Genomic DNA, 23,867 nt, shown 5'->3' on the forward strand with positions numbered 1-23,867 from the left:
TATACCTTGATTCGAACACTAGACATCCAGCGTGTGAGGCTGAATTTCAAACCACTAGGCCAGATTCATTAAGTGAACGACTCAAAAGTTTTGCAACTTATGACGACTACACAGTTAACTTTGAATCGGGGTCGGTGGGCGTGACGTCACGCTTTTGTAACTAATCGAGCATTCCATGGACTATCTATACTTTACTATTAATAGCTATAAATAATAAAGCTGTGCTTTAGAAATACCTGTTACTAGCTTCTGCCCACGGCTTTGTTCGCGTTAACTAGGACATAATAGACTCTTTCTTATTTAAATTTATCCCCTTAGGGTTCGAATTTCCAAAAAATAGCTATTATTGTCAGTAGACAGAAATAGGTATGACTTTTTAGTAATGTGCGTATCGTAGAACTATCACTTATTATTTATTTTTTTTATTAGGAAAACATCGTGAGAATTTTCAGGTATGCAGGTTTCCTGCATACCTGAAAATTCTTAAAAAAATATTTTAATAGGTATGTGAAGTCTACCAATTCGCACTTGTCCAGCGCGGTGGACTATGGCCTAATCCTTCTCATCCTAAGAGGAGATCTGTACTCAGTAGTGGGACAGTAATGGGTTGATGAAGAAGAAGATGTGACTTTGACAGAGTCGAACCAAAGAGGGTTCTACCACTTTGTAAACAAACCTCTTGCATCAAAAAAATGCGTCCTCTGACTTTTGCAGGACCAAAAATTGTAATATTTCAATGGATTAGACCGCAATTACAATTGTGATACTTTTTGAGGCAAGCTAAGTACAGCTGCACACTATAACAAATGATGACGTAATGCAATACCGTTAGGGTCAATACACACTGTTATCCGGTCTCGATTACGCTTCAGTGGAGTATTGTGACATCGGATTCTATTTAATATCTATGTACATCCCACGCTTTGTGCGGGGTTTTACGATTGCGGAGGGTGATGTTTTTGGGCGTATTTACGTATCACTCATTTTTAGCATTTTTTTTTAAATATAAGTATTCATAGAATGCCACTGAATGTCAGTAGCATAGGCTAAGGTATTTGGACTTACAAGAGCACCCTAGAAATTTTTAGCATAAAAAGTTCGTGTTCTTGCTTTATTTTTAAGATTAAAGTTGCGAAACAGGTTAGTCTGCCACGTGTTTGCTACTGGACGCGTCTGACATGCTCTGTGCTTGTAGATGGTATACGAGGCTTCCTTGTAAACTAACCTATCCTAACCTCCAATGGCTTAAAAAAATAAGATTGCGTCCTCTGACTTTTGCAATCTAATAACAAAAATCATGACATTTCAATGAATTACACAGCAATTTGAAATGTACCTTCTTTTACATCAAGCTAAGTACAGCTGTACACTATAACAAATGATGACGTAATGCAGTACCGTTAGGGTCAATACACACTGTAATCCGGTCTTGTTTACGCTTCAGTGGTGTATTGTGACATCGGATTTTATTTCGTGTCTATCTTATATACATATATTTCTTATGTGCGTGTGTATGTCACTGTACTCCTCCAAAACGACTGGACTGATTTTGAGGAAATTTGTTGTGTGTGTTCAAGGGGACTTGAGAATGGTTTAGATTCACAATTTAGTCCTTTTAGTATTTTTAGAATCGGAAACTATGCATTTGATCAAGTGATGATCTTTAGCAAAGTTGTTGTCCAAGAGCCCACGAGGGTTTGAGAGTTGGTAAGACCAATTTTCGACAGATGGCACCACTGTCATTCCAATAAAGGTACATTTCAGTTTTATGTATGTCATATTATTTCTTTAAAATGCGGGCGAAGCCGCGGGCACCACTAGTATACAATAATTGTGTGAATCCCAGGTACTTTGTGTGGGTTATTACCCGAACGCGAAGGATATCGTTTTTGAGCGTTCATTGCAGTCCAAACGGTGTAACAGTTTTCAACATATTAGGTATCTTTGGATTAGTCTAAATGATATGGACTACCATTTTAGTTAAGTATTTTCAAGCAGGCAGGCTTCCTGTTTGTCTGCTACTGTACGCGTCTGACACGCTCTGAGTCTGTAGTTAGTGGCTACTGCCGCTCTAGCACAAATATGATTAGATTCCAAACTGGGGTCGGCCACAGATGCCTCGCTATCTCAAGGACTAATGGAAGGCCTCGGATAAGTAAGTCATTCTTACCACACCCTTCAAACCAGAACACAGCAGCGCTTAACACTACCGTTATTAGGTAGAAATAGGTGCAACGGTGGTACCTCCTGAGTGGAACCACAACGATTCTACTATTTTTTTATAATATAAGAGTAGCAGACGAGCATGCAGTCCACCTGATGGTAAGTGGCTACTGCCGCCCATGGACATCTGTAATCAACCTCAGATAGGATTAGGTATTCCTACCTGAGGTCGGCCACAGATTCGCCGCTACCCCTGAGGACTAAGCTGGAACGCCTCGGAAATGTCTGTCTCCCTTACCCTTTAAACCGGAACACAGCAGCGCTTAACACTACTGTTATAACAGAAATAGGTGTGGCGGTGGTGCCGCCGGAGTCGAACCACATAGGGTTCTACCACCTTCAAAATGCCCATTTACCTACTATAATACATGACTATACCTACATTCCCACGAAATAGTCCATAAAAAACCGTCGATTATGAGCAAATGTGTGATTGGCACAATAATAAGATAATGGTCTATTGTTGTTCATACAGTTTCATACATTCACACGTCAATGTATTTTATGGCTGACAAGAAAGGGCTTTTATTCGCCGTATGAGAATATAGGTCGAAGTACAGAGGCGTGAATAAGCGCGAAGGGTGAAGAAAGAATTAAGTATAAATTATATATATAATGTTTAGATGTTGATAAAAACTTTTTTATATACGGTTCAGCTGGTTTAATACGATATAATTATGAACGGTTAGATGGATGGATAGACAGACGCATAAGCAGACTAATAATATTATGAGATAAATTCTAGACCTATTTTTTATTTGTGTAGATATGGACACAATGATGAGATAATGGGGTACATAGCTGCGTTCGTATGCCCTTACGTTGCTATGGAATATAAGGTGGTAGTTGTGCGCAACAACTTCTGAGCGGACTAGCAGTTTGGCGCGGACTATAGCACCGTTGCACCTACTTCTGCCTAATAATAGCAATGCTGTGTTCCAATTTGAAAGGTGTGGTAAGGGAGGCATACGAGTACTTATCCGAATATTGAAGAAAGAAAGAAAGAAAGAAATAACTTTATTACGAAATGCATTGTACACACACATAACAACGACAAATTATGTTAATTATTTACAAAATAGTGGGATATAGGTAAATAGAAAACTTAAGATACATAAAATGGTACTGGTAAATGGAAATGGTAATGGTGATACATATTGAAAGTTGTAGAATCCTTTGTGGTTCGACTCCAAAAGCACTAACGGCACACTTACTTCTGCTTAACAACAGCAGTTTTGAGCACTGCTGTGTTCTGGTTTGAAGGGTGTGGTAAGGGAGACATCCTTATCCGAGGTTAATTTAGTCCACAGGGATAGCACCGCATTTGTGGCCGACCACAGGTAGAAATCTAATCTTATCTGGGGTTGACTACAGATGTCCATGGGCGGCATTAGCCATTTACCATGAGGTGGACAGTATGATCGTTTGCCAATTCTACATTATTAATAACACCTTGCATATTTTAGCAGAAATATATGTGGCGTTGGTATCACCTTAATCAAATCGAATTATCTACCCACCTTTAGGTATTGAGTTAGGTTATGTTAGGTTAGAAATATAATGTCTCTTAGTGATAGCAGCGTATCGAACCGCAATCTGTTCTTCGATCTTTAACATTTTTGACCAAAACTTTGATGATTTGTAAATCAATTTGTTTTTTTATTCAAAATAGGTTCTTTACAGAGTATACTCTTTGAAAGTCAATACAACATACACTTCACAAGGTGTTTCGTTATGGAGAAGAAGCTGAACTATCTAAGATAAAGAATCTAAATCTAACCACAAATTCTTATTATTAGAAACGTTTAATCAACTTGACTTATTAGTTCCTGTGTATGCATTAAAATCTTGCAATTGAACAGTAACTAGGTAACCCCGGCCGTTTGTACTTAAATTTTGCATATCCGTATGGTTTGGATGACAATACATAAGTAGCTAAATGACGTCACAGTAAATCCAAAATGACAAACGCCCTAAGATGGTGAACCGATTATTTTTAGGCCCCCACATAATATGGGTATGAAGATGCGAAAAAAGTTGTATTTGATTTTTTTTAATGTGTATTTTGTTTTTTTTCCAGATAATAGACGTATACGACAACACATATGGTGGCAAACGGTGTCTTCTAGTCGTGATGGAGTGTATGGACGGCGGGGAGCTGTTCCAGCGTATCCAGGATAATAGAGAAGGAGCGTTCACTGAGAGACAAGCTGCAGAGGTAAAGGCAAATATGACTTTGATAATCTTGGATATTTTAGGGACCAGGATAAAGTTCGCTCCAAACTTCTAGTCCTCTCTCAAGTTGTTGCGCGCAAGTGTAGTCAGAGAGCCAATGCGGTCGAACACAACTACAAGTATATACTCCGTAGCAACGTAAGGGCACACTAACTGCGCTGTGTGTCGGTGGGCGAAAGCGGGCAGCGGAAGGTGCCGGGGGGTCCCGCGCTGTCTTCGTCCCGCTGATATCTACAATTTGCTGTTGCGACGTGACTCGTTTCTCAATTCAGAGCTGACTATAAGTTTGACGCGGACTCTACCTATATACGTTTATCGGTTGTAACCTATTAAGAATTCTTTGTAGAGCCTTTAGAACGTAGATGAAGAAACAAATAAAAGTAATAATATACGCCTGCTGAAAACAGGATAAGGAAGTTAAGTAGTAGTAGTATGTAAACATTCCGGGAAATGACGAAGTAATCAATAGATTGCTAATACGTAATTTTTGGTGTATTAGCAAATTAAAAGTCTAGCAAAGGGATTTCGGGTAAGGTGATACTTGGGAAATACCATACTCCGCTAGTCTTACTTCGGAGCTTGTATATAGCGATAGCGTGATTCAAGAACGTGTGGCGCCATCTCTTGTCGAATTTCAAAAGAATTTATCAATTGGCTTAAACAATATTCGTTTCTATAACTTCACATAATAATAAAAAGATGTAAAAATAAGCTACATATTCAAATGCTTATATTTCTACGTTACTTTTTCAGATAATGCACTCAATCTGCGTAGCGGTCCGCCATCTCCACGATTCGAACATCGCCCATCGGGACATCAAGCCAGAGAATCTCCTGTACACCAGCATGGAGCCAAACGCCATATTGAAACTGACTGATTTCGGCTTCGCCAAAGAGACTCTAACGCCTGCTGATACGCTACAAACGCCCTGTTATACGCCGTACTATGTTGCCCCTGAGGTAAGGAAAAATAGAGATTAAAAAAGAAATGGTAGTCTGTGGTATTTGCTATTGTCAATCTGGTAATTGCTTGATGAATTTGACTTAGTTGGATAATCAGGGTGTGTCAGCAACTTATATTTAAGGAGTTCTTTAAAAATTGTAAGTAAATAGTTAGTTCGATGATTTTGAGATCTGTGGTAATTGTTTTTACTCATCTGCTAATTGCTTCATAACATTAACTAAATAGGATAATTGGGTCCGTCAAATACTTATATCTAAGGACTATTTTTCAAGTAAATAATTAGTTTGTTGATTTTAATTTGTAGAATTATGATTGCCTTTTTACTAATAAATCATTTGAAGTTTCCGATTGCAATTTTAATCATTTGGATAACAGTTGCGATTAATGTTTATGGTATTGTCAGAAAGACTTCCTATTTTGCTGACTATATATTTTTATCCAATTTTGATGCCTTTTAACTAAATTTCTTTATCAAAAAACCATTATTTAACAAAATTGTGTTATTAATATATTTTTTGTTTTTCTTTTCAGGTGCTAGGTCCAGAGAAATACGACAAGTCGTGTGATATATGGTCTTTGGGCGTCGTCATGTACATCCTGCTATGTGGCTTCCCGCCATTCTACTCCAATCATGGTCTCGCTATATCTCCTGGTATGAAGAAGGTGGGTTTTGCAATATATACCTTTTATAATATAGGAGTAGCAGACGAGCATGCAGTCAACCTGATGGTAAGTGGCTACTACCGCCCATGGACATCTGTAATCGACCCCAGATGAGATTAAATTCCTATCTGAGGCCGGCCACAGATGCTGCCACCCCTTTGGACTAAGCTAGAACGCCTCGGAAAAGTATGTCTCCCTTACCACACCCTTCAAACCAGAACACAGTAGCGCCTAACACTGCTGTTATAACAGAAATAGGTGTGGCGTTGATGCCGCCGGAGTCGAACCACAAAGGGTTCTACCTTTAATATAAAAGTAGCAAACAAACATGTGTGAAAAAAGCAGTGACAGCCTAGTGGTTAAGAATCTCGTTCGCTTGATCGAAAGGTCCCAAGCTCAAATCCCAGGCGCCGCGACTATGTGGTGCGGACTAAATCATAACTAATCACCACCTAATCGCTAGATGGCGTTAATTATCGGAATTTATTCCATTAGTTCGCAGTTTATTAAAATTGCAACAATTAAAACTTTTTGGTTTGATCAACTATAAGTGTATTTTTTAGTTTTTTAAACTATAATTTGTTCAAGAGTCATTGAACCTCTTACCCTTAACATTTGTAACTCGAAAGCAATATATCTGTCTCTCTCTTCCACAGCGTATTAGACTAGGACAGTACGACTTCCCGGATCCCGAGTGGTCCAATGTCTCCGCGGATGCAAAGAATCTCATCAAGGGAATGCTATCGGTCGATCCGGCGAAACGTCTCACAATACATCAGGTAATATATAACACTTATATAAAATTGTCGTGTCACAATGTTAGTTACCGTACTCCTCCGAAACGGCTTTACCGATTTTCATCAAATTATATATGCATATTCAGTAGGTCTGAGAATCGGCTACCATCTATTTTTCATACCCCTAAGTGATAAGGGTTGTTCACTCTTAACATTTTTTTATTTATATGGCAACACAACGTTTGCCGGGTCAGCTAGTATTTTATATATTCTCACATTCTACTATCAGTAGGTATACTATGCAATGCCCAGTTCATAATAAATTTTAGTTTGCAGCATTTATTGTGTTATTTTAGTCAATTATGTATATAAATGTCAAACATGTTTAATCTAATTAAAATAACAAGAAAACCAATATATATGTCAATATAACAGCTGACTACTATTTTTATTGTATGCAAAATATTCGCCCAAGTCGTAAAAACACTAAGTGGATTTTATTTCTAAAATGAGAGTGATATTGCTTCATTTACTTATTATTATTCTTATTATTATTATTCGGGCAAATTCGAAATTATAAGGAACAGCTCAAACGCAGTAAGGAGTTATAGGCCAACGATTTTATTTTGAATCAGGAAACATCTGTATTATCGTGCAATCGGATAGTGTCGCTTACAAGTCTTATTCTAATAAAAAATCATAAATGACAAAATAAACAAAAAAAAAAGGTAATTTTATTTATATTATTGGACTTGGCCAAGGACCATTTGAAAAAAAAAACACCCTGTAAGTGTTCTACCGAAGCTTTGGCTTTGGACATAAATCCATCTAGAGTTTAACACGTGTACCACTTTTTCACTGACTTTTTCACCCACTTTTTCACTGACCCCCATTTCCCCCAGGTAATGGCGAGCCCATGGATCCGAGTGTTCACCCAAGTACCCCAAACGCCCCTCTACACGCACACATTGCTACGCGACGCCGGTGACGCCTGGGCGGACGTGCAAGACGAGATGACCAGGTCGCTGGCCACTATGCGCGTTGATTATGACCAGGTAAGAAAGATAGAAAGAAAGATAGTAAGTAGAGCTATATGTACCTAAGAGAGAAAGAAAGAAAGAAAATAAGATTAAAAGTAGGGCTATATGTACCTAAGAGAGAAAGAAAGAAAGAAAATAAGATAAAAAGTAGAGCTATATGTACCTAAGAAAGAAAATAAGAAAGTAGGGCTGTGTACCTTTGCTTGGATTTAACCTTTTACAATGTGAGGATGTGACATTTAAAACGAGATGCCATTTGTCATTACTCAATTTGAACAGGTAAGAAAGAAAGATAGAAAGTAAGAAAGAAAGGTAGAAAGTAGGGCTACGGTGGATGTTCCGGACGAGAGGCCACTATGCGCGTTGATTATGACCAGGTAAGACAGAAAGAAACAAAATAAGATAAAAAGGTCTAGAAAAGTAAGACCAGGTAAGTAAGAAAGAAAGAAAATAAGAAGGAAAGGTAGAAAGTAGGGCTAGGGCGGATGTTCAGGACGAGATGACCAGGTCGCTGGCCACTATGCGTGTTGATTATGACCAGGTAAGAAAGAAGGAAAATAAGAAAGAAAGGTCTAGAAAAGTAAGACCAGGTAAGTAAGAAAGAAAGAAAATAAGAAGAAAAGGTAGAAAGTAGAGCTAGGGTGGATGTTCCGGACGAGATGACCAGGTCGCTGGCCACTATGCGCGTTGATTGTGACCAGGTTTGTTTTTTACCCCACTGCTATAAAATATGAGTAAAAGTATGAGCAAAGTTTTCTTTTTAACGTTCCGTAAGTTCCGTTCCAAAAGTGTAAAAATGGAACCCTATTACTAAGCTAAAAAAAGACAAACCCACTGAGTTTCCTACCGGATCTTCTCAGTAGAGGAAAAATGTAACTGACAATCTGTATGTGCCGCCGTTGGCCTATACAAAACATATATATTTCATTTCATTTCATAGCCTCTGCTGTCTATCCAACTGTCACAGGATTCCCATCTAACTGTAATAGGTAGAGTTTAAATTTTTACACTGCATTTACTTATATGGATGCTATAATAACAAATGCTAAAAATAAAAAACATTGAAATTTCGCTCTAGCATGCATTCCACCTAATTATAAGTGGCTACTGCCGCCCATGGACATCTGTAATCAACCCCAGATAAGATTAGATTCCTAAGGTCGACCACAGATGCTGCCCTGAGGACTAAGTAAGAACGCTTCAAATAAGTATATCTCCCATTCAAACTAGAACACAGCAGCGCTACACTGTTATTAAACAGAAATAGGTGTGACGGTGGTGCCATCAAACCACCTTACTAATTATATATTGTTTTACCATTTCCAGGTTCAAATCAAAGCGTTGGAACAAAGCAACAACACATTACTGAACAAGAGGAGAAATAAAGTTGGTGCTTGAGTTGACTGTACTTATTCTTATGACTAACACAAATATATATAAAAAATAGAGTATGTATGTATGTACGCGAGTAGTTATACTTTTTTGGCGTTTTTATGTAAATTTTAGAGTAAATGTCTATTAAAAAGTGAATACTATTAAAATTATGTATAACATCAATGGGTAGAGTTTCGTCAATGTTTAAAATCGTGTGTTAAATCGGTGCGCGAAACCTCGTCCCATCCTTGAAAATATGCGTTACATTCGAGCGTGCAATTTTGGCTAACATTAAAAAAATGTGTTACATCTGAAAATTATGTGTTACATCGGCGCACGCAACTTTGTCCCACATTTAAAAACTGTGTTACATCTCGGTGCGCACAACTTTATCCCACATTAAAATTATGTGTTACATCGGTGCGTGCAACTTTGTCCCACATTAAAATTATGTGTTACATCGGTGCGTGCAACTTTGTCCCACATTAAAATTATGTGTTACATCGGTGCGTGCAACTTTGTCCCACATTAAAATTATGTGTTACATCGGTGCGCACAACTTTATCCCACATTAAAATTATGTGTTACATCGGTGCGTGCAACTTTGTCCCACATTAAAATTATGTGTTACATCGGTGCGTGCAACTTTGTCCCACATTAAAATTATGTGTTACATCGGTGCGCACAACTTTATCCCACATTAAAATTATGTGTTACATCGGTGCGTGCAACTTTGTCCCACATTAAAATTATGTGTTACATCGGTGCGTGCAACTTTGTCCCACATTAAAATTATGTGTTACATCGGTGCGTGCAACTCTGTCCCACATTAAAATTATGTGTTACATCGGTGCGTGCAACTTTGTCCCACATTAAAATTATGTGTTACATCGGTGCGTGCAACTTTGTCCCACATTAAAATTATGTGTTACATCGGTGCGTGCAACTTTGTCCCACATTAAAATTATGTGTTACATCGGTGCGTGCAACTTTGTCCCACATTAAAATTATGTGTTACATCGGTGCGTGCAACTTTGTCCCACATTAAAATTGTGTGTTACATCGGTGCGTGCAACTTCAACCCACGTTTAAAATATGTGTTACACTATGCAACTTATCTCTTTTCCCAAACGCCAAAAGAAGTGTAACTTCAGTATTTCAAATGTCTAAGTAACGTCCCAAATATGCTATTGAAAGATTATGTAACATTAGTTGACTTAAACATCACGAAAAACTAAATAAAATAAATTGTAATGCAACATTGAGATACACGAACATTTCGCCGAATAACTTGCCGAACACCGACCATGTATGTAAACGCCGGGCACAAATACAGACATATTATTTTAACTCGCGCTGAAACCCCTGACGAACGAGAACGGACAAGTATTTGTGGCGCGTACTGAATTTACCCGAAACATCTGTTCACACACTCGCATTTTAGTGCTTATTCGGCTATACTCGGCGATTATCTAAATGTTGCATATGGAAATGTAACTGTCAAGTAATTCGTCAAATACTTAAAAATAACTTTATTCTACTTTCACATTGTGAAAGGCTATGTATTGTCCACTAAGTAAAGCATAATCTAAGTATTCATAATTAACTAAGTTGGCACGAAAGCAGTGCCCATACAAACAGTAAGAATATATGGGTACCAGGCGTGAATATATTGATACGACCTACTTATACAAATATACACATTTTTATATTTTTTAATCATAATAAACATTAAAATTGTTTGAATTATCTATATGGTGAGTAAATAGGGAAGTTTACGGGTCTTTTTACCATACACATGCCACTTGTAAACATTTAAATAATTCTCACCAAATACTGCACATAGATGCAATAAAATTATGCATTTTCCTCTTGTCAACTTATTCACGCTTGGTACGGATATTTAGAATGAAGATATATACTTAATTATAAATAATAATTCATATATCTTTTACAAAAAATGTGACTGACTGCGTCGTGTTTTTTCACTTTCAAGTTGATTTTGAAAACGAAATAAAAAAAAAAAAACTATTACCATTTATTAAAAACTAGGTGTGCACCGCGGTTTTGCTCGCGTTGAAAAACCTCTTTATTTTTCGATATGATATATCATATCATCATCATGAACCCATTGCTGTCCCACTGCTGGGCACGAGTCTCCTCTCAGAATGAGAAGGATTAGGCCATAGTCCACCGCGCTGGACAAGTGCGAATTCGTAGACTTCACATACCTTTGAGAACTTTTCTCAAAATAACTAAAATTCATTTGAACACAGAATATTCTGGAAAATAGGTAAAAATACGTATTATTATTGTATTTTCTTTTTGTTTTATATACCTTTGCTATTTTTATATATGTATATATATTAAGGCATTTATATAAATATATTGTGTTTATTTCAAATTATTTTTCATATAATATAAATTTATTTATTCACATCTATTAAAATTGCTATTTTTTTAAATCTTCTTTAGTCAAATTTATTTTCATAATAAAATCAATATATATTTTTAATATATTGTTCTCCTTCAGAAGTTAAAAGTAAAAGTTAAAATATCATTTCATAATACAAATATATTTAATAAAAGCTATGCACAAACATACAATAATATAAAAAGACTTAAAAACAGAATGTGCTAATTGCATTTAAAATAATAATAATTTTAATTAATTAATAAACCATAGAATTATTTCATTACGTTAATAATTACATTTATTTTGTAATAATGGTGCAATTTTTGTTTTAGTATGTTCCTATAGTGGTCAGTATATAATATGTATATTTCTTTTTGTTTAAGATTATAATTTAGTCAAATTACTCAAAAGTACAGTAATAATAATTTAGTTAAATATTTCATAAAAAAAGTACATGTTTTCGACCCATCCTAAACCCAAAGATTTCAAAAAGATGAGTAGAAACACTGTTGCTATGTAAAAAATAAGAATAATGATCAATTTCAATATTTACGACACATTTTAAAAATCAAATGGTAATATTATAAAACGTCTCATAATTTTTTCATGTGTTTCCGACACCAAAGGCCTTATGTCAAAAAGGTAATTGATATGTCAAATTTCGAAAATAAATTATATTAATGACGTAATGTAATCAAAAATATAATCATCACAATATTTATATATTTCCTTTCTAGTTTCTCCATTTCATAGACTTTCTATTAGTATGATGAATTTTATATCCCAATCCATCTAACCACGTGACGTGTGACGTAATGTATAACCAAATATTACGTAAGTAGGTAAATATACAGAAGTACAAGACAGTACAAATATATATATATATATATATATATATATATATTTATCATGTATAATAATAAAATGTGTATATTGTCTATTCTTATGTATGCACGAAAGATGTTATACTTCTTTGGCGAAAAAAATGTCGTAATTTTTATTTAATTTAACCTATTGTATCGTATTATAATATATAGTAATAGCATTGATTAGTAAAGATTACTCACTCCTAACAAGAAAATGTACCCAGTTTTGACAATTGAAATAGTTGCGTAAAAAAGTTTTGCCACGTCTCCGTGCTAAAATGTCCCTAAAATATTTGAAATATTTATTTATTTATTACGTAAATTACGCAGTATTAGTTATTTATTCGTAAATTTTCTCTAAAAATGTTTTTATTTGTCAAGAACTCAAAAAAAGAACTTACTAAAATAAGCCGTTTGTGGCTTCATTCAATTTCAAGGCGGCGAAGTATCTTTACTAATCTATGAGTAATAGCTGGAAATTACGCGGTAGGTGGCACCGAAAGGTAATCGCGTAAATTGAATTCGCGTAATTCTGAGAATGACGTCGATGAACAATATCGAATGATACGATTTCGCATAACAAGCCCGAATGTATGTATGTCAATTGAACAATAGTGTAGGGACTATTATAATCGATAATCGAGAGTTAAGTGACGCTCAAGTAATGACAAATCGACAAAATTTGAAAATTGCGTAACTCCGTGTTCTCGTAAGTCGTTGTAGCGCTGTAGTAGAGATATTGATATGATCTGTCGCTGTTGTAAAAAATCTGCCTCATTTTTTTCAAATGCCCCAAAGAAGTGTAAATTTCAAAATAAAATTAATAAATATTATGTATTACGCTCAATATAATATTGTATGTATTTTTGGATAGTCTTTATAATAATCGACATTGTAAAATTTAGAAAATCTTGGCTTAGCTGCATAATATATACATATATTATCAATATTTCTGTAAATTTTGTCAATTAAATTATGCACCTAATAAACCTCATACAAAGTTATTAGCAAGTCTCTGAAAAACACATACAATAACACACACATATAACAGAACAAAAGATATAAAGTGTAATTAGATAAAATATTTTCTATAGAACCGCCCAAAAAATGTCACATCATAGATAAGTAAAGATTACTTACTCCTAACAAGAAAATGTACCCAGTTTTAGAGAATTGAAATAGTTGCGTAAAAAAGTTTTGCCACGTCTCCGTGCTAAAATGTCCCTAATATATTTGAAATAATTATAATAATTATTTATTATGTAAATTACGGTGTATTAGTTATTTATTGGTTTTTTTTTTTTTCTAAAAATGTTTTTATTTGTCAAGAATTCAAAAAAAGAACTTACTAATAAGCCGTTTGTGGCTTCATTCAATTTCAAGGCGGCGAAGTATCTTTGCTAATCTATGACGTACATACAGAAATTACTATGTATGTGTAAATATACAATTCTATAATTGTATGTCAAAGTTGTAAATTAGTATAGTCCGCGCCAAACTGCTAGTCCGCTCTGAAGTTGTCGCGAGCAGGTGTAGTCATACAATTTGCTATGGCGACGCAATTCATTTCTATATTCGGAGCAGACTAGCAATTTTACGCGGACTATAAATTGGTAAATTTTCTTTTCTATTTTTTGTATTAAAAATACGTTTTTTGTTACTTAACAATACATTGAGTATGATCCGTAAAAATGATGATTTGTACCACTGCGGGGCATAAATTATTTCTGATAATAAAAAAGATTTTCCAGTTCTTAACATTGTGAAAAATATTACGTATATGTCCTGCAAAAACTTAAAAAAATATTTTTTTAAGAAGTGTATTTTTTTTAATAAGACTTTTTTTCTGAAATGGTATTGTTATAATAATGTTGTATTAAGTACAAAACAAATACTATATTATTTTACTCCAATGATTTCTTTTTCCTATATAGTTGCATTTAATTATTTTTCTACTAATCACAAATAAGTGAACTTTTTGACAAAATTCTTAAAAATGTCATGAGGATATAAATGTAGAACTTTAAAAATATTAAAAGCCCCTTAAATCATATTAACTGCATGAAAACTGACACAAAATACTAAAAAGCAAAAGATAGTGTTAATATTGTCTCTGTCACACTTATAAGTGTACGTGAGTGCGAAAGAGATAGACAATGTGTTTTATGACGTCACGCAACTTTCTTCACAGACTATGTATGTAGTATGTATGTGTTCAAAAACCGCCACACACAGACAAGTTTGTGGGACTATATATGTATATAAAAAAATTGTGTTGTAAATACCAACTTTCGGTATAAAACCTAATAATGTATGATTCTTTGTTTTTAAACCCTTATTTTTGTATTTTCCATCCATCCATTTTTTGTAAAATGTAACACGAAAAATTCAAAAAATATTTTCGTGATCGCAATTTTCGTTAAATAATATCATTATGTTTGCCGTCCAAAATAAAAAAAAAACAATTAATGTTGTTCTATCGTAAAAATTAAAATTACGTACATACTATTATTATGTATTTAATTAGTAATAATTATATCGATTCAATTGTGTGTGAATTGTAGTGTAGGATTTAGTCACAAAAAATATTCTAAAATTAAAAGCTTTAGGGCAATTTATCATAAACATTTAATTATTCCGGCAAAAATAAAAATAAAAAAATGTTATTTTTTTTTAATGTTCATTTTTTTCGCGTGTGTTTAAATGCACACAGACAAATATACAAGTCAAACCCAAAATATACATTTTTTTATATTTTTTCATATATGCTCGACCAAGAATCGAATCTTAGACGACAGGTACATAGTTCATTAATTTGTAATTTAAATTGATAAAATATTATTTTTAGTTCAAAATAGAGATTTTGTTTATATTGTGTTTTGATGGTTATAACCTTACATGAGTAAAATACATAGATAGATCACTCCTAACAAGAAAGTGTAATCAGTTTTGAGAATTGAAATTGTTGCGTAAATAAAGCGTTTCCGTTCTGCAATGTCCCTAAAATGTTTGAAATATTTATTTATTACGTAATTACGTAGTATTCGTTATTTATACGTTAATTTTCTTTAAAAATGATTTTTATTTGTCAAGAATTGTAACAATAAATGATAAAAACGTCCTTTTGTGGTCTCATTCAATTTCTAGGCGAAGTATCTTTCTATTTTACTTATCAAAGGTTATAACAAAATTTGTGTGGATAAAAAAATATGATATGAATATATTCGAAGTAAAAGTAATGCATGATAATATGAAGAGCGGTAATAAAATTGTTGGTGCTTACTGAAAACTTATGAAAAGTAAAACGTCTGCCTTCAGCGGTGTAAAACTATTCTGGTTAGAACTAGGGATGCGAATATATTTCGATATTATCAATACTGTAATATATAGATATTGATTGACGATACTATTTAAAATTGAAAAAAAAAATCGAACATTTAAATATAGTTATATGACTAAGTCGACAAAATTAAAAAGATACCGATAATATCGATATTGACGATACCATATTGTCCAAATAATTAACATATCGATTACGAAAATTTCAAATATATTAAACTAATATGACTTATAAAGTGTAAATTTGAAATTTTCGACTTTCTCTCGATAATTTCATAAACTTGCATCCCTATTAAGTATTTTTAGGGCAGAAAATGCCAATAAAACCTTCACATATTAATATTCAAGGTGTAGCGGCGCATCTATGGCCGATCTCAGATAGGACGAATCCTATCTGGGATAGATTATAGGTCCATACTGCAGACTTATGAGATGGACTACAATCTCGTTTACTGCTTTCAATATATAGATAAATATATGTTTTATTTGTAGAAGTAAATTGTATTTTAGGAAATTTAATGTTTTAAAGACATTGAGTAGTACATCTATACAATTAGTTTTTCTAGTAAATTGTGGACTAAGGGCCCGAGCTGACTTGCTACTTAGCATCGGCGTGAATTTAACTGTTTTTCGAAGGTGTTATAACCCTCTGTGGTTCGACTCCGGCAGCACCACCATACTACCTATTTCTGTATAATAACTGCAGTGTAACGCTGCTGTGTTCTGGTTTGTAGGGTGTGGTAAGGGAGACATATTTGTCCAAGGCGTTCCAACTTTGTCCCCCGGCTAGAAATGTATCTGTGGCCAACCTCTGATAGGATCAAATACTTTTGAACGCTCAAAACGCAAAAAACAATCGCAAAAACGTGCGTTTTTAATACCGCGACTGAACGTAAGTCGCATAAACGTGACGCAAAATCAATGCAATCGCCGATGCCACATGTAGCTAGTCTGCTAAGGCCGTATACATATAATAATGGACGTCGACATCTACTCAATTCACGAAAATGTCCAAAGTTAACATTTTTCGAAATATATTTTGGACGTATTTTAGACGTTTTTTAAAACCAACATAACGTCGATTTGTTGTAATGTCAATGTTAATAATCTATATATATAAAAGCGAAAAGATACTCACGTTCGAAATGTATTAATCAAGGTTTTGCCGAAACTACTGAAGCTACAATCATGAAATTTGGAATATAGCTTCATTTTATAATGTAGATGCGCACTAAGAACGGATTTTTTGATATTCCACCATTAAGGGGGTTAAATGGGGGTTGAAAGTTAATACGAAAGTTCGTCAGTTTTAAAGCAAACTGGATGAAAATTGATATTTAGCTTTCTGATTTAAAGGAATAAAAATCTAATCTAAGGGTTTTTTCAAAATCAACCCTAAAGGTGGTTAAATAGGGGTTGACAGCTTATTTTAAATTTTGCTATTTTGAAAGCCAGCACTATGAAAGTTAGCCATTGCTTTACTGGTTAGATATAATAGAACTTTAGTTCTACCGTTTTTGGATAATCAACCCCTATGTGGGTTAAATAAGGGTTGTAACTTTGTATGGAATTCCCCCAGTTTTGATGTAAACTCTATGAAAATCGGTATTTGGGGTTTCGATTAAAAATAATTAAATACCTATTTCACCATTTTTGGAAAATCAACCCTTAAGTTGGTAAAATAAGGGTTGACAGCTTATTATAAAATTTGCCAATTTGAAAGCCAGAACTATGAAAGTTAGCCATTGCTCTACTGGTTAGATATAGTGGAACTTTAATTCTACGGTTTATGGAAAATCAACCCTTATGTGGGTTAAATAAGGGTTGTAAGTTTGTATGAAAATCCCCCAGTTTTGATCTAATCTCTATGAAAATCTGTATTTAGCTTTTTGGTAGAAAATAATTAAACACCTATTTCATCGTTTTTGGAAAATCAACCCTTAAGTTGGTAAAATAAGGGTTGACAGTTTATTTTAGAATTTGCCAATTTGAAAGCCAGCACTACGAAAGTTAGTGATTGCCTTACTGATTAGATATAGTGGAACTTTAATTCTAGCGTTTTTGGGAAAATTAACCCTTATATGGGTTAAAAAAGGGTTGTTAGTTTGTATGAAAGTCCCCCAGTTTTGATGTAAACTGTACGAAAATCGGTATTTGGGTTTTCGATAGAAAATAATTAAACACCTATTTCACCATTTTTGGAAAATCAACCCTTAAGTTGGTAAAATAAGGGTTGACAGCTTATTTTAAAAATTTCGGATTTGAAAGCCAGCACTATGAAAGTTAGCCATTGCCTCACTGGTAAGATTTAGTGGAACTTTAATTCTATCGTTTTTGGAAAATCAACCCTTATTTGGGTTAAATACGGTTGTAGGTTTGTATGAGAGTCCCCCAGTTTTGACGTAAACTGTATAAAAATCGGTATTTGGGTTTTCGATAGAAAATAATTAATCACCTATTTCATTGTTTTTGGAAATTCATCCCTTAAGGTCGTTAAATGGGGGTTGGAATTTTATTTCAAACTCCGTTAATTCGGAAGCAAGGTCTATAAAAATTTGCATTTGGCTTTCCTGTTGGAAATAATAGAACTTTTTTAACACCATTTATGGAAAATATTATTTAATAATTATTATTTATTATTTAATATTATTTAATTAATATTTACCCTTAAGACCCTCTTAAGGGTAGATTTTGGAAAATAGGGGTTGAAAGTTTGTTGGGAATGGAATTTTATTTTAAAAACCGTTTATTTGGAAGCAAGGAGTGTAAAAAATGTAATTGGTTGGGAATGATAAAACTTTTTTAAGACCATATATGGCAAATCTACCCTTATGAGGGTATAATAGGGGTAGAAACTTCGTTTAGAAGTCCGCAGATTTTGAAGCAAAGTCTATGAAAATTGGTAAATTGCTTTCTGGTTGTAAATAATATATCACTATTTTTCCATTTTCACACACCAAATCAACCCTTGAGGTCGTTAAATAGGGGTTGGAACTTTATATATTTTATAATCCGTGAATTTGGAAGCAACCACTATGAAAAACTATCATTGGACTTAATGAAGCATCTGACTCACTGTTTTTTTAGATGAACCCTTAAGACGGCTATAAAAGGGTGTATGCATCATGCCTTTCTGTTTACACATCTGTTTCAGCATTTTTAGCAAATCAACAATCAACCCCATTAGGGTGCTATAAGTAAAGAAAGTTTCCTTAAAAACCGTTATTGAAGTTACTTCCTTTGGCGTGTCTGGAAAAAGGGCGAAATACCACGGCCGTAGTAACATATATTTTTAACATGGCAATGTATTGCGCGTGCTGAAGTGCAAAACAGAGGTTTTTTAGGGTTCCGTACCTAAAGGATAAGAACGGAACCCTATTACTAAGACTTCGCTGTCTGTCCGTCTGTCCGTGTGTCACAGGGCTCTATCTCTGGAACCTTAATAGATAGACACGTGAAATTTTTACAGAGGTTGCATAACGGTGGCTGCTATAACAACAAATACTAAAAATAAAAAAAAAGTTGAAAACAAAAAGGGGACCCCATATAACAAACTGCTATTTGTTATTTTTCCAATTAACTTTTGAACCGTTAGAGGTAGACAGTTCAAGTTTTCGCAATGTGTGTACTTTAATGGTTGCTGCAATATTAAATAGTAGAAATTAAAAAAAAAATGAAAATTTTGGTTGTACTGAACCCTCCAGGTGCGGGTTTGACTTGCACTTGGCCAATTATTAGTAACGCACAGATCCGCGGGCCACAAGGGAAAGTCGCGGGCCACACACCACCTGTGGGTGTCGGGTTGCCGACCGCTGGTGTTGAATATTAGCTTCCAGAAATTTGCTGATAAAGTATTTATTGATGCATATGTACATAGGATGTTTTTGAAATTCTACTAAGGAGGTAAAGTTAGTGTTATACGGGAATCTTTTAGGTTCGAACTTAGAAACGTGAAATTTCAGATAACGTCAATTCAGACAAATTCACGACCACGTGGACGGCTGCAAATTTTATATATGATAATGCATAAGTTTATTCAAATTGGCCTACATTTTGGTATACTGATTAGATACGTCGCAACTACTTTGGACACACTATGTGCCAACATTTTGTCCTGCCGTGGGGTATGGTTGTGGTTATGCGGGGATTAGTGATGGTGATGTGATAGATACATAGATCTTGGATTAAAACTTTGAACTAGAACAGGGCTACAGTATCCCCTGCCTGTCGTACGAGACTAAAGGGGGACTTCTGGAGTTGCGGGTGGTAAGAATGAGAGCTCTAATCGCCCAGTCAGAGATCCTGGAAAGAACCACTGTATGTAAGGCCCCATAGATGGACGGTTCCTATGGAATACTGTAAATAATAAATATTGTATCCTACATGAAACTTATATTTTAAATAAAGTTTCATTACAGTCCACTAATAAAAGTTTTAGTGTATGTTTCTGAAGAAACCTTGACCAATTTAGGTATACAGTGACGAAAAAAAAAGCTTTTATCAATTAAATATTAACGCCACTTTATCGTTAAAATTGTTAAAGGTACAAATTTACGATTACAGTTATTTGTATGTCATATCATATTTTTTTACGCGGGCGAAGCCGCGGGTTCTGCTAGTTATATATATAGGTAAGTGACCGGTCAAAGTTTCGGTTTCAGCCAGAAATCTGCCGAAACTTTTGGCTCAGCCGAAACATACATACGTGAACTTTCGGTTGCATTCGGCTGTATTCGGGTGTCTTACAAATCAATTTTTTGTTTTGTTTTTTAATCAGATAAAATTAATAGCTTACTAGTCCAAATGTCTTTTTGTGTAACTCTGAATTAAGGGGAATTATGCATTACTTTAAAAATGTTTAGTTTCGGCATAGATAAGTAAAGATTACTCACTCCTAACAAGAAAATGTACCCAGTTTTGAGAATTGGAATAGTTGCGTAAAAAAGTTTATATCACGGCGTGCGTAAATGGACGTTTTACGCACGCTTCGCGTGCGCAAAACCCCCATTTCCGACCCCGTAATATAAAATTTTATACAACACGCGGACGAAAAATGTTTTTATATCACGGCGTGCGTAAATTGACGTTTTACGCACGCTTCGCGTGCGCAAAACCCCAATTTCCGACCCCGTAATATAAAATTTTATACAACACGCGGACGAAAAATGTTTTTCTGACTCGTGTGATTGCAGTCCTCGCCTGCGGCTCGGCCTGCAAACTCACACTTGTCAGAAAAAAATTTTTCGTCCTCGTATTGTAATGTACTATTCTGACTCGTGTGATTGCAGTCCTCGCCTGCGGCTCGGCCTGCAAACTCACACTTGTCAGAAAAAAATTTTTCGTCCTCGTATTGTAATGTACTATTTGCCACGTCTCCGTGCTAAAATGTCCCTAAAATATTTGAAATAATTATTTATTTATTATGTAAATTACGCAGTATTAGTTATTTATTCGTAAATTTTCACTAAAAATGTTTTTATTTGTCAAGAATTCAAAAAAAGAACTTACTAATAAGCCGTTTGTGGCTTCATTTAATTTCAAGGCGGCGAAGTATCTTTACTAATCTATGCGTTTCGGCCGAAAAGTCGGTTTCGGTCGGTCACTATTTAATCATTACTTTGTGTTCTCTGTATATAAATCACGCATCATCACATTGCCATTAATTAATTACAATTATACAAAGAGTTAAGTACTTATTTTTCATTTTTATTAAGCATTTTTAGCGACAGTTGCCAAATTGTGTATTTGTTTGGTTAGAGTTAGTTTACGGTAGTTTATATTAATTATAAGAGTGAGAAATAAAATATAGTGCTGATAATGGAAATTGGTTTTATTTTTCTCTTTTCAGAACTTATTTTTAATAAATCATGTGTTACCTATAATATTTAAAACTTGGTAAAATGCGTTCTTTTTTTTTTTGGTGTCCCAATACAAGAAACGCGCAGTTGACGCCGTCACAATGTGGTTCTATTTGAACTTAAAATCATGGTGATCAGCGCCATGTCGGTGAGTAGTAAACATTAAAGTGTTAGCTACTCAATACTAGATGTCACTGTTGCCATGAAATTTGCCAACTACTGAGATGTCAGCTACTCGATAATAGATGGCACTATTATCATGAATTATGCACTACTTATTACGCCGCATACTTAATGCATGTAAAGCGAAACTCATTATTGGCGAGTTATTATATTACCCTGTAGGTATAATAATTACTTTTTAAAATTATAAATAAAACACCGATTGGTAAATAAATATATATTCAGCATTCCCAAACTTACATTGTTAAATACATTTGTCGTTTAAACATTCGTAAGCCCTTTAAAATAGAATATTATTATTTTTCTTTAAAATAATCAGTAATTTTATTTTAAAAGAAATATCAAGCGCTGTCTAACAAAAGTGATAGGTACTATAAAATAAGATATCGCTCAATTAAAAGGAAAAATACACAAATAATAACAAAAAAGTTAAACATAATAAGCGTTGATTACACACGAAATTTAACATAGATTCGTCAAAATCATCAAAATTAACATTAAGGCCTTTTTTATTGCATAAAAAAGAAGGTAAAATTTAAGTTTTTATAAAAAAAATACTATTTATGAAAAATATTTGAAAATGAATATATTTATTTTTCAAATTTTCAAGAAGCTTTAGAAATACTTTTTTGTTTGTACTTAAGCTGTGTACATTTAAATATATACTTATAATAATGTATAGGAGAGATTCTTTAGTCTACGGACCTTGATTGATAATTAAGTTAACATAAAAATATTCCTAAATTCCTATATCAAAACCTTCAGAAAGCGTGAAAAGTTGGTTAAAATAGAAAAATCTTAAAAAAACTCAACCACCCTCTGTCACAAAATAAAAAGCTATTTTGTGCCTCTGATTTTATTTCGCATTAATACTTATATGTTCCATATTTTACCCATAAGAGTAAAGAACACACTATGGATCTAACAGCTTCAAGCCTTCTTTAACTTCAACTTTACACGCCTTTCAATGCAGAATAACGAAACTTTCTTTGACACTACCAAATAGTTTTCCATTAGAAAATATTCAGTTATAGTCCGATTCATAATTAGGTGTCCAAAATGTAAACAAATGTAACCTATCAAGAATTATTAGAAATTAGTTTTAAATGGTAGTTTCTTATTTTTGGCGATATAAAAGTAATAATCTAAATAAATTAAGATCAATTCACATTTTGTAATATTTATATTACCTTACGTTCCATACAGTAATAATAATAAAAAAACAAGGTTTATGATAGAAAATTAAAATGTGATAATGGTAACACAATCGGGATCCAAAACATTTTTTGGGCCGCCTATTTTAAATTTACTTGTTTATGTTATTCCATTTCGTGATCGTGGTCGAACTCGAATGTATTCACTTTTTTATAGTGCGTTTGTTAAATTGTGTGTTATTGTTTAATTATTTGTTTTTTGTTGAGTTTATTAAAGTTTTTGTTTCTTGTTAATTTGTTAGGGTTTACAATACCTGTAATCGTATTTTGACAATGACATTTCTTTGTTTACATTTTGGACACCTAATTATGAATCAGGCTATAGTTCCTTCGATACTAATATAGTAGTTTAATTATAACGCGCTGTACATAAAATATAGTATAGGTGGAGCCCAAGCGCACTTCAGCATAGTAACTCCGAGGATCGCTGCTAGGAGGTACCACATCAACGCCAGTACCAACGCTTGCCAGAGAAGATGGACTATGAAAAGACTGAAACAGAAAATACATAAATCTAAATATATATAACTCAAAGGTGACTGACTGACATAGTGATCTATCAACGCACAGCCCAAACCACTGGACGGATCGGGCTGAAACTTGGCATGCAGGTAGATGTTATGACGTAGGCATCCGCTAAGAAAGGATTTTGATCAATTCTACCCCCATGGGCATAAAATAGGGGATGAGAATATTACTTCTTAACGCGAGCGAAGCCGCGGGCAAAAGCTTGTAAGTTATATAATGCAAACAAT

General features: G+C 34.1%; 2 protein-coding genes across 2 annotated transcripts in view; one reads left to right on the forward strand and one right to left on the reverse strand.

The window, feature by feature from the left end:
• Positions 1–9,261, forward strand: part of MAPk-Ak2 (MAP kinase-activated protein kinase 2) — a 42,875-nt gene extending 33,614 nt beyond the window's left edge. Inside the window, exons 3-8 of the mRNA XM_073092474.1 lie at positions 4,304–4,441; positions 5,212–5,418; positions 5,954–6,085; positions 6,742–6,864; positions 7,725–7,877; positions 9,189–9,261. Coding sequence (XP_072948575.1) covers positions 4,304–4,441; positions 5,212–5,418; positions 5,954–6,085; positions 6,742–6,864; positions 7,725–7,877; positions 9,189–9,260 — 825 coding nt within the window. The 3' untranslated portion in view covers position 9,261. The remainder of the gene's footprint in view (positions 1–4,303; positions 4,442–5,211; positions 5,419–5,953; positions 6,086–6,741; positions 6,865–7,724; positions 7,878–9,188) is intronic.
• Positions 9,262–22,997: 13,736 nt separating this feature from the next.
• The window catches only part of LOC140756858 (putative fatty acyl-CoA reductase CG8306), a 35,175-nt gene continuing 34,305 nt past the window's right edge, over positions 22,998–23,867 (reverse strand). The window contains exon 12 of the mRNA XM_073092390.1: positions 22,998–23,604. Coding sequence (XP_072948491.1) covers positions 23,466–23,604 — 139 coding nt within the window. The 3' untranslated portion in view covers positions 22,998–23,465. The remainder of the gene's footprint in view (positions 23,605–23,867) is intronic.

The sequence above is a fragment of the Epargyreus clarus genome, unplaced genomic scaffold (assembly GCF_041222505.1).
Source record: "Epargyreus clarus isolate Ecla_fem2 unplaced genomic scaffold, WU_Ecla_fem_2.2 ptg000036l, whole genome shotgun sequence".
Classification (NCBI taxonomy): Eukaryota; Metazoa; Arthropoda; class Insecta; order Lepidoptera; family Hesperiidae; genus Epargyreus; species Epargyreus clarus.